Raw genomic sequence first — 11,649 nt, 5'->3', positions numbered from 1 at the left:
TTAAAATTTTCTTATCTTTCATTCGCAGTATTGTCTGTCTTTTGTATGTACATTTGTGGAAAAATCTGAACATAAAAATAGAAACAGAACACAACTGAAAAAAATAAGCGGATAATTTTAAATCGCGAACCAATAAAGAGCTTTATTATATGTGTATCAGCCTCGTACCCAGGCGCTTTATTAATAGTAAAATATATAATGTTGCATTCAGTTATAGTATAGAGGTCAGTTGAATAAAGGCGAGCGCGCGGGGGTGCTTGGGGTGGTATAACTGAATGCAACATTATATATTTTACTATTAATAAAGCGCCTGGGTACGAGGCTGTATGTGTATAGAGATTTATGCACAGCAGAATGATGAAATAAAAATCGTATTTCACTGTGTAAATTAATTTCATGCAATTTGATTGGACGTACGATGTTTTTCACGTGTGAAAAAATGCCATACACGACTTTTGATTGGACGTACGATTACGTACGATATTCTTCACACGTGAAAAATTGTCGTATGTCATTTTGGCGGCAATTTGTTTACATTTTCTTTCAAGATGGCGTCGAAATATAGGAGTGAGATTCAAAACATAATTCTCATATTCAAGATATTTTCACATTCAGAAACTGAACGGTAATAAATATGTTTTCAAGCACAAAATTTCAATTTTGTTGCTCGCTGTGTTTTTGTATATTAAAGGCGTGTCGTTGTCAAAATTGATCTCTATACCCATTGTGACCTTCACAACTCGTGCATAAAAATCGTACGCACTTGCCAACCATGAAGTATTTGTATTTATTTACGATACGCGTTGTATTTTACCGACTGCATATAAAACGGTTCGCGGGACATTTCGTTCGATTTACTAAATATTTTTAGCGTCGTTGTCAAGGCCATGCACAGATCTTAAAACGTTAAACATTATTTTGTAGCAAAACCGACGTTCAGTTGAAACTGTATTTCTTTCAATACTGTTCATTTCTTCCACGAATCCAAGATCTTCTCGATGACGTGTGCCAAATTGCATAAATACAATTACAAAAGAGTTTTTTTGATTGAATATTTCTGGCCATTAATCGAGCTTTTCCTGTAAATAAATTAAAAGGGAAATTCTATTTCAATGGAGAATTTATTTGTTTGCCAATCTTTATATTTAGAAAGGAATAACAGATTTCAATAAACCAAAAGGCAATACAGCCTGCAAAAATGTGTAAACAACATATTTATTCACGAACTTTCAAGCATTTTACAATATTTCGAGGCCAAACTTCACGATGTCTACTTATTTCTGTATATATTTTTCCACCAAAACAAAAAAGTTAGAAAATGACGACCAGTTTTAGCAGTTTGCAAGCATCACATAGCTAGCTGTACAACCTTTTTGGGATCGTCAAAAAGTTCAACTATTTGCAAACTAATATTGTACATCACTTACCGACTTCTTTTACAACGCTGTTAGTAAACGTGAACCATTCCATAAAGAAATCTGCGAAAATTGTCAAGGAAATTTCAACTATACCTTTGAAATACACCATGTTGCCTGTCAGTGGAGTGCCTGACAGTGGAGCATAAAAATATAGAAATGCCTATGGTCCAATATTTCATTGCACTTTTTAGCATGGTTTAGACATATTTTCTAAACAAGCACATTTCAATGGAAGGAGAGTTGTCACAAAGAGCACAATTTTTCTGTTTAAAACTGATATGACTAAGAACATAAAAAGGTCAACGCCAGTTAAAAAGGATACGTCCAGAATAACACATATGTCTGTAATATAAAGTCAAGGAATTGGCCAATATTTGTCAGATATTACATGGTTGCATGGAAATAGACTCTAGTATCTATACAGTCATTTCTAATTCATTTCTGTTTTATTTCTGTTTTAACTACTTAATGCATGCATAACCATCTAATTATCTTATAACATCACCATCTTGTTTTAAATGTGGTATGACAACTGCCTAAATAGACAAAACATTTCTCGACGTTTCGACCTGAGGGCCTTCGTCAGGAGAGTTAGTATGACATACTAACTCTCCTGACGAAGGCCCTCGGGTCGAAACATCAATACTAAATTTCCTGATGAAGGCCCTCAGGTCGAAACGTCGAGAAGTGTTTCGTCTATTTAGGCAGTTGTTATACCACATTTGATGCTAATGCCACACTGCTCCTTGGTTATATTGGAACTTATCACCATCTTGTACCTAATTTTATCCGAAGTCTTGTAATTTTAATAGTTGAATTAATAAAATATTTATTAAATATTATATTATTCTTTGTGATTAGTGTTGGATTTGTTGAGACCCAAAATTGATTGAATTGGTTGAATTATCCAAAATAATATTATTGAATACTAAGGTGCATTAAAATACTACTTCATATTCATTTAAAGGTGTAACAAACCCAAATGGTGTTAGCTATTCAGACAGTAAAATGTACGGTATTTGAAAAAGTAAAGAAATTCAAAATCTAAACAAACTGTTTGTGAACATACAGGCAATCTTTAGTATTATTAAAGGATACAAAAAGTCCACCCAAAATTCCATTAGTTGTTAAACTCCACCAAGAAATGAAGTATTTTCTCCACTCTTGCCCAGCTTTAACATTAATGAGACACTGGTGATAAGACAAAAATAATATATTTAGTGTTTACCCATGACATACTTAAAAAACCTGCTGATGTAAGTGGCCTAACCAGTGAACTGTAATAAAACCTGGAACGCTAACTTCTGTAGTTCAGCGTAATAGTTGATTGAAGCAAAAAGTTGAGTAGAAAACATTTTCCGTGTTTCTATACAGTTATAGAAACACATGTGGGAGATTGGGAGAACATAACATAGAAAAAATAGCCCTACCGGCTCTTCCCACTGATTATTTCAAGTTCTCCCAAACTCCCACAAATGTTTCGATTTCTTTTATAATATAACTCAATAAAAAGATTTTGTACAAATATTATAATTTGATTCAATTACAAATTGTCATTAAATCGCTTTGCTTGTTAAGTTTGGCGGGAAAATTCCTGTGTTTCTATACAGTTATAAATGTTATATTATGAAACTGTATAGAAACACTGAATATGTTTTCTAATTCTTAAAAAATAAATGGAAAAATTACGGACACTTACAGATAGGAAAATGGAAGCTACAAAATAGAAGATAAATCCTGACAGGCCAGTTAATCCTAGTACTCCAGCTGACATACCTGCCAAGGCAGAAACTGATGTACGACTGAAAGCAAAGTGAATCCAGATTAAATGTGTAAAAGAGACCATTACTAATATAAAATAAATTGGCATAGAACTTTTTCCATGAAACTTACATGGAGGAATTTTGTTTTAGACCAAATTTGTTTACATTTTCAGTGACTCAATCAGTATGTAGGTGTGCATGGATTCTGACTACTTCCCGTAAATAGGTGCATTATTTCACCCTTTTACTTAAAGTATAAAAAATGCAGGAATTCTGATTGGTTTTGCCTGAAAAATGTAAACAAATTTTCCAAATCAAATTCAAGGAATTGTGCATGAAAATCAGTGCAAAGTCATAAATATTTTAGTGTATTTCAAAGTTTAAATTGTCCATCATTCTTCAATCCTGAACAAAATGTTTAGAATGAACAATGTCTAAGGTCACTGTCATTGTCTATAACTCAGTGGGTGCATTGTACACGAAACAAGATGGTGGCCAACAGAGAGACAGGTATTTGATACGATTATAAGAATGAATTTGTAGTTTATTTGTGTGAGTACTTTACAGTGTCACACTGGTGACATGTGGCCTGTTAGCACCTTTATCTGCCCCCCCCCCCCAACCACTCTACTGCTTCCCAAAATCCTAGCTACGATGAGCTAGGCAATTAGTTGACAAAAATTTTTAAATTGCATTTTCCATTCTTTATAAAAATATACTCACCAAAAATCAATAACCATGTTGTTATTTGCAATAGCAAATCCACTATAAGCTTCACTATCTAAAACAGGCATAATACATAATAGTACAGGATATTAAAAGTACATTTTATTGAATTAAATCAAGAAATAAAGTACAAATTCATTCTTATAATCTTATCAAATACCTGTCTCTCTGTTGGCCGCCATCTTGCTTCATGAGGACTTGCCACTGAACTGTAAAAAAAAACTGGAACGCTAAGTTGGCCGCCATCTTTGAAGCCACATATGAAGGTACTTTTTTCTGAGTTTTTGAAAGTTTGTCGTTTGAGACAGATGTATAGAGTAATTATCTAGGAATGTCTAGAACTATGTAACATACAATCATTTGCTAATTTTTATAAGAATTGAACAAGAAACAGAGTCAAAAACTTAGTTTTTTGCTTCAATTCTTGGCTTCAACCAACTATTTCGCTGAAGTATAAGAGGTGTCAGATTAAGACTGGGCTTGCTCCTGGCCAAAAACAATCTCGTTCCAACGAGCCTTTGTTTTCTCGCCATTATGAAAACATTTTCATATACGCAACTTCGAACCACCAACTTGCACGCTCCGATACCATTGTCTTCATCGATGAGCTATTAATAAATAATACTTTCATCTTAGTGATCTTACCTTTCCTCAGTCAGCTGATGGTACTTGGGGTTTACTTTGTTAAACTGATCTACGCTTGACTGCAAGTCTGCAACTCAATGAAATAAAGGCTGTGTCAGCAGAATAAATTTTGTTGCAGACATGCAGCACTTTCATCCAATTCTCCAACATTAGGAACTCTAAATTGAACGACACCTTGCAATTTGCACGAAATCCCTTGTTGCCAAAGTTTCTCGGACCCGAAACATCGCCGGATTACGTGCAAGACTATTGCCTCCTTTGGCATTGGTCTTCCAAGTGGTTAGTCAATAGTGCAAGCCCGGCTGAAGGCGATAAATAACATACATAAAGTACACTATGTTTTCATGTAAAATATTTTAATGCGATAATAAAATACTGTACATAATAGAGTATTCATGATATGAATTAGTATGAACAAGCGAAATGATTATCTATTCAATCCATCCAGTCACCACTTCATTCATTGCTTCTCGATTCTAAAAAAGAATGGTTCTTAATCTCGTTCCCCGAGCCCGCGATTCCTCTCGGGCAACGAGATTGAACGGTACTGTGGTTATGTTACGCGCGCATGAAATATTTCCTCTTTGAACCCAGTCCCTAACCTTCTGAACGATTTACGAAAGTTTCCGGTAGCAACAATACCGATATAACCAAAAGAGAAACATAATAGCTAGGCATGTGCAGTGAACTTTAATAAAACCTGGAACGCTAATTCCTATAGTTCAGCGTAATACTTGAAGCAAAAACTGGGTTTTGGTCTAACTCTTTTACCAATACTCCATACAAACCTTCGTCGATTTTTTTTCTGTTTTAACTGTTGTCCACTTCCACCGAATGGCGAAAATTCGTTTTTGTCTGATTCTTTTTTCTAAAAATGTATTCAAAAGCTCAACAGTTAAAATCAATTTTTATTTAACTCCTAGGAAATATTCACTTTAAGAAAAAAAATTTTCCGGCTCATTCATTTTTACCTGAATATTATTCGTCTTGAAAACTCTCTTAAAAGTTATCGTTCCTTTCTTGTAGTCATAGTTTGGTATTCCTCTGAAAATGCATAAATTGTAATCGCGATTAGCGACATCAACAATAAATATTGTAAATAATCAATAATATCATTAATTCCCACTCTCATCTAGTGCTGAACAAGAAGATCCTGGCATTTGAGGTTTTGCCGAATACATCAGCAATCGCATTTGCTTTCTTACATCACTGCTGAACACCACGAGTATTATGTAGAACAATTGTAAATTTAGCGAAATTGTTGCACACTTTACGATATTGAAGTTAAAATACAGAGTTTGTTAGCGGTTTGGCGTTTGCAGTAAACGTCACTCTTAAGGTCCCTATTCTCCCTAATTTGATATTTGAGGGAATTAACGCCTTTAAATGGATCTAAACAAAACTACAAATCTTTCTAACCTTTTCTTATCAACTGGTCCTAGTGGGACAGGTTCACTGGGAGCATTACTCTTCTTTTTCTTGCCATCTAGGCGAAATCCCGAACCAGAAAATGCCTGGAGAAATCAAAATGGCGACCTTTAAAACGTTAAAGTTTGTATAGCATCCTGACTCCTCTATAAAGCATTCTACCATTTGGGTTGTTTATTAGGTTGGGAAATATTTCAACCGACTTTAAAACTAGAATCCACTTCTTCTTCCTCCTCTTCCTACAAAACAAAAAGACGCATTTAAAACGATAATACTAGTTTTAGTTTGTGTATTTCATCGTTTTAGAAAAAAAAACGCAATCGTATGAATGCTTCAGCCTTATAAACATATAAGTTACACTGTGTAAGTTACAGCATATATTGGCTCATGTTTCGCGCGCTTTTCTTAACTCTCGCAACATTTCTGCGTGTTTGGATCAGGCCATCCAAACACGAAAATCTTACCTTCTCCTGGACTTCAGGCTTTGGTTCTCTGCGTGGTTCAACGTACCCAACTGGAGGTGCGAATTCCACCTAAACACATTAAGAGGAGGTATTTTGTCGTATATATGCTCAAAACCGTATATCTTCATACATCAGTACTGAAATTTTACACATTTTAGACATTTAAAAACGTTTTGCAAACCTGAAAAGCATTAAAAAAGTATGTTTGGAACAAAGTTCAAAGCCAGGGTTAAAATTACGAGGTACGCCGAGAAGAAAAATGACACTCAAATCGAAATTGAATCGAAACAACTTTTGCATTTCAGCGATAATGGCGTTGACATTTATAACAATAATTATATTCCTATTATTTTGATACGATTTTGTCGCTTAAAACTGTTCAGGAATTAGTTCACAACATAATGTAAAGGGTAAAGCTAAAATAGATGAAATTTGTGTAGTAGACCGAAAAGGTTTGATGTTTTGAACGTTTTCCCGCCAAAATATGCGACATAAAAAATCTCCTTCGAATTATAAAACCTTTCAAATTCGCTGTGCTTTGAAATTTCACAAAGTTCTTGCAATTAGCAAGGAACGGCATTGCTTGGGCTAAATGATTAATCGAAAAAGTTAGAGTATTTTGCAATTACCTGCATATCACATTCTATAATAGACACGGCTTCGTTAGGTTTCGCCTCCTGGACCAGAAACTCGTACACCTAAAAATATTTGTAAAAAATAGCAATTATTGAATGAGGTTGAACATGATACGAAGAATTATCAAGCCGAGGTTTGTCGTTATTAACCGAAGCTAAAGGCTGAGGACCCCGAGGTTGATAACGACAAACTAAGGCTTGATAATTCTTCATATCATGCATGTGAAAACCGAATTCAATAAATGCTTTATTATTTATTTACAGGAATGAACAATACAACTTTGTTCGCTCGAATTTGTGTCGATTTCATATTCCCGCTCCCTTGGGACCTTGATGTCTTCGCCATTGGTGTGACGTCAAACGTGGAACACGACTATTTATCACACGTAATGACGTAATAGCGTGCAAGCAAAAAGTCGTATAACGTCACGTTATGACGTCGCTTGTTGGACGTGGCGATTTCACAGATGGCTATTAGCCAATCAGAGACTGTGAATTATTTTAAATAAGTTCATTAGTTCATTAGTTACTAATATCTTTATAAAATTTATGCAATTGATTTTCTGGAAACAAATACAGTATTTACCTTGTTATTATAGGTTATTGCCACCACATCTCCAACTGTGAGACAGGCATATGATCTCAAAGCATTTTCTAACCTTTAAATGTGGTCAAGGTCTTAAAAGCATAATTGCAGTCGATGTGACTACAGTGAGGCCATATATGGAAGTTTGATGGACTGGTATTACTAGTCCAGTACTGTGCCAAGTGCATTTCTTTTATAAATATACAGGGGTCAGGGTGTCTCAAAAATCTATTGAAATCACTCATTTTGCTCAATTTTAAATGCCCTGTTCATGAAATTTTGCATGTGGGGATTTGATGCAACTTATAAAATGCTAAATAACTAATTATAATTCTTCCATACAACCATACAAACTTGTTGTTAATTATTGTGCATAAAAAATTAATGTCAAACATACACTATTGGTACAAACACAGTTTTTAAGAATTTAATGATTTTGTTTTTTTGAGCTACACACCTTGGTATATAAGAATATCAATGGAATTAATTCAGGCAGTGTCAAAGAGTGGGTCTCTCACAGTCCTTCCCCCCTTCCTTTGATCTCTTTTGCAAGGAGGCAGACATATGATTGTAGCACAGCCTCAGTGTTGATAGAAATTCTGATATGTTTACATAAAGGATACACAGCTTTGGGATTGGTAATATCCAAGAAATCTGTACTCTGAGGTTGAAATTTTGAGTAGGTTGCAACTTGAAGCGAAGCACTTTCAACCTGTAGTAATTGCCCCTCGTCCAACACTAGATTACGCATCATCTATATAAAAAAATGAAATTAGTCTTCCTTTATCAAAAACTATACTGTAGACATATTGTGCCTGGGGTTGTAAATACAGAAAGTTCTAAATTCATAAGTAATTGCATATTTATTGAACAACTTAACTAAAAATATTATGTATATGGCTTAATAATTTAATAATATTTTAATTATCCTAGCAAATTTGCTATCTTAAAACAATTCTTAATTTACATTCATGTAGACTCAATTATTTTCTTTCCATAATTATTTTCTTGTCCACATAATTCTCACCCACAGAACTGATAACTCCATCCTAAACATGCTTACCCAGTGAGGTATATAGACTTTGCCTTCATCAGCAATGAACTCCAACACACCACAGTGAGTTGATCTCTTTGCATTTGTGTTGGTTAGTTTAAACAACATAGGGTAAACTATATTCAGACGAGCTGGAAAGAAACATAAACCAGTTTTTGACCTTACATCTTGGGTTGAAACTTAATTAATGCAAACAATAAATCTGGCAACATACTTAATTGATCCAATGCTGAAGGAGGCATTATAACTACAAAAAAAATTGGTAAAATGACATTGCACAATGACAGTTAATTTTTGACTAGTTAACTAAAAAAATGTTTTTTTTGAAGAATGAAAATATCCACATACTTTTTCCTCCTTTCTCGACATCTTCTCTCTCGTTTCCAGGACACAACATGACAGAGTAACATCGATACTGTCTGTTGAATGTCCTGGGAATACTGTCAAACATGTTGAAGGCTTGGAACTGAAAACAAAATACCAAATGGCGTTTTGAAAATATGCTGAATTGACAAAATATTTTATCAACACTTCTATTGAAACTAAATGCCAGTAAATTAGTAAACATTAAATGCAGGCATGGAGATCTGGTACAAAAGATGAGATACAGATTTGAGTTTCAAGAGTACAAAAGATCAGATTCAAGTTTATTTAGTCACTTGTTTTGTTCCCTTTCCTAAGTGCCTTGGAGAATGTTTGTGCCCTTGCCCCTAGACTTTGGTTTTTGTGCCTCTAAACCTTTGACAGTGTGTATCCTTTATATGAAAATGTGTTTCCTTGCCTTGTGTGAATGAAATATCTCATAAAGTGCCTGGGAAGTGGGAACACGAACTAGCCAGCATAGCTTGTCATAGAACAAAGCCCCACAGGAAATACAACATTCCCTACTAGAATTGTTAAGGCATCATGACATTCATGTATAGTTCTATACTTCTATTCAATTTCTAAAACCTTTATTTTCTTCTCAGAAAATCACCGCAAATATTAACTATTATGAAACATCAGTAATCAGTTGTAACAAACTAAACGTCTTTGTATGTATAATGTACGTACAAACCTACCATTTTTTAAATAAATATAACTTTCTATTAGTGATACTTCTCAATCTTTTTGATACATTTTCAATTTGTTTTGGTTTTGCTTTGTAACCGCTCGAGGCCTAGTCCAGTTCCTATCGTGGTCAGGGGCCAGCAGGTCAGTGGCCGAATTGGGCTACTCAAAGGCTTGGACCCATTGAAGTGTAAACGAACTGGAACGAGAACTCAGGGGGGGGTGGGGGGGACGGGGGGGTAGGGGGGGGGCGGGGGAATAGAAGCCAGTGCTTTTTACTTTTTCTGAGTTTTGAGCTGAAATTCTTGACTCCAAATGTTGAGCTGTATACGTGATGAAATTAAAGCTATTAAAAAGTTACATTTCGTGTAGAAATTTCGAGACGTTAGCTTGAAGGGAAATATCTAAAAAATTTCCCGTTTTCAAAACAGCATAGTTTGCCGGCTGGTAACTGTTTTTGTTTTTTTTAAATATTTTCTTTGTAGTTTAGGTCTGGAAATTTCCACACCAAATATAACTTTTCAATAGCTTTAATTTGACACACAGCCCAACGTCTGGCGTCAAGTATTTCATGTCAAAACTCAGAAAAACTATCTTGGCTTCAAAAGCTAACAGATTTTAGGAAAGTTTGTCAGGAGTTAGCGTTCCTGTTTACCTACAGTTCAATGCTTGCTCCTGGCCAAAAAGAAACATGGCGGATTTTTTCGTGTTGACGCCAGATCTCACTGCGCCAGATATGGTCCGAAGAGGCCATGGTAATTACCACTGACACGGCTCAATATTTGAACAACCACAGCAGTGATTTTTTCCCCGGTTACTTTTTGTCATTTGTCTGTGAACATTTTAGCACAGAATACCTATCAGAAGGATAACTCTATTGTTTTTTGGCGATTCGTCATGATTCGTCACTCAGCAAGTACTGTAAATAGAGGCAATCGCCCCACTGCCAATGTCTCAATGGTGCCATTTTTAATTTTGGCAGGAGGTGATACTGTAAACTAGAGGCAATCGCCCCCTGGACAATAACATAGTTGATGAGTTGTATTCTTTTATTTAGTCTCCAAATCATGTATTATCTATTAACTGTGGTATTAAGAAAGTATTTTATTGGTGGGAGGAAATCTTTTCCCGTTGACAACTGGTTTTGGCATCCAAAGGCGGAGCAAAACTAAGGCTTTTTTTTTTGAAAAAAACCTTGATTACATTTTTGCTAAAAATTTTTTGGAGATTTTTCGAATTTTCCGAGGTTCTTAATTCTTGACTTGTTGGTTCTTTCAAATGACTTTCAAATGTGATGCCACCATGGAAAAAATACAGAAGAGTGAGAAGACAGCCGACTACACTTGTTATATCACAGGAATCCTATGTTGCACAAACACAAACTTTACATGACATATATTAGAAGCCGAGGAAGCATCTGGCAAGCAAATTAAAATCACAAAAATATCTTCATTTACTTTTATTGTTCACAGATGTTCACGCAGAAATGTACAACAATTTCAAAATACACAATTTACAAATACCCTATCCTATCCTAGACAGTGCCAGAACGATGTCCTGTAGAATATTGCTAAGGAAAATGACCGTTTTGTGTTTTTATCTACCATAGTGAATCCTATTCAGTCGACAGACATCAACAGCGAAACGCCGGCAAGCCACGAAATGCCATGTGGAACAAATTATGATCTTTGATTTCATCGGGATATTTTTAAACGGGTCTTATTCTCCGGAATCAATGATTAGTTAAGAACAAAATTGCTTCGACTGTACAGAAAAGTCGAAAACTGATTTCAAAGCATGTTAAAAATAGTTCATGATGATTCATGTGATTCTAAATGTTGTTCAGCCTTCAACTCTAGGACTATGGAAAACTAAATCCT

At 35.0% G+C, this 11,649-nt stretch overlaps 2 protein-coding genes across 2 annotated transcripts; both read right to left on the bottom strand.

Moving 5' to 3' along the window:
* Window positions 1-1,042: 1,042 nt before the first annotated feature.
* LOC114524009 (ER membrane protein complex subunit 6-like) lies at window positions 1,043-4,112 on the bottom strand. Its single transcript, XM_028545111.1, has 7 exons — window positions 4,068-4,112; window positions 3,905-3,962; window positions 3,118-3,220; window positions 2,517-2,609; window positions 1,741-1,760; window positions 1,428-1,478; window positions 1,043-1,079 (listed from the first exon to the last, which is right to left on the bottom strand). Exons 1-6 carry the CDS (start codon window positions 4,087-4,089, stop codon window positions 1,448-1,450), a joined length of 327 nt encoding a protein of 108 aa, XP_028400912.1. The 5' UTR covers window positions 4,090-4,112; the 3' UTR covers window positions 1,043-1,079; window positions 1,428-1,447.
* Window positions 4,113-4,899: 787 nt separating this feature from the next.
* On the bottom strand, window positions 4,900-9,864 carry LOC114524008 (ubiquitin recognition factor in ER-associated degradation protein 1-like). Its single transcript, XM_028545110.1, has 13 exons — window positions 9,781-9,864; window positions 9,068-9,185; window positions 8,934-8,966; window positions 8,729-8,850; window positions 8,289-8,419; window positions 7,666-7,738; window positions 7,074-7,142; window positions 6,445-6,513; window positions 6,184-6,219; window positions 5,972-6,066; window positions 5,524-5,596; window positions 5,341-5,420; window positions 4,900-5,028 (listed from the first exon to the last, which is right to left on the bottom strand). The coding sequence occupies exons 1-13, from the start codon at window positions 9,781-9,783 to the stop codon at window positions 5,013-5,015; spliced, it is 918 nt and encodes a 305-aa protein (XP_028400911.1). The 5' UTR covers window positions 9,784-9,864; the 3' UTR covers window positions 4,900-5,012.
* Between the last annotated feature and the right edge of the window lie 1,785 nt (window positions 9,865-11,649).

The sequence above is a fragment of the Dendronephthya gigantea genome, unplaced genomic scaffold (genome assembly GCF_004324835.1).
Source record: "Dendronephthya gigantea isolate DGI-Jeju-01 unplaced genomic scaffold, DenGig_1.0 000029F, whole genome shotgun sequence".
NCBI classification, from domain to species: domain Eukaryota; kingdom Metazoa; phylum Cnidaria; class Anthozoa; order Malacalcyonacea; family Nephtheidae; genus Dendronephthya; species Dendronephthya gigantea.
The sequence above is the reverse complement of the archived record's forward strand: the minus strand, read 5'-3'. Positions and strand labels throughout refer to the sequence as shown.

Bases quoted from the DNA above. Each gene is read 5' to 3' on its own strand.
- LOC114524009 (XM_028545111.1), bottom strand. From the start codon at position 4,089: ATGGCGGCCAACAGAGAGACAG. The intron at 3,221-3,904 runs GTGAGTATATTT...CTTTGCTTTCAG, and splicing joins AACATGGTTATTGATTTTTG to TCGTACATCAGTTTCTGCCT. The intron at 2,610-3,117 runs GTAAGTGTCCGT...TCTTATCACCAG, and splicing joins TAGCTTCCATTTTCCTATCT to TGTCTCATTAATGTTAAAGC.
- LOC114524008 (XM_028545110.1), bottom strand. The intron at 8,967-9,067 runs GTATGTGGATAT...TTTTTTTTGTAG, and splicing joins TGTCGAGAAAGGAGGAAAAA to TTATAATGCCTCCTTCAGCA. The intron at 8,420-8,728 runs GTAAGCATGTTT...TTTTTTATATAG, and splicing joins AAGTCTATATACCTCACTGG to ATGATGCGTAATCTAGTGTT.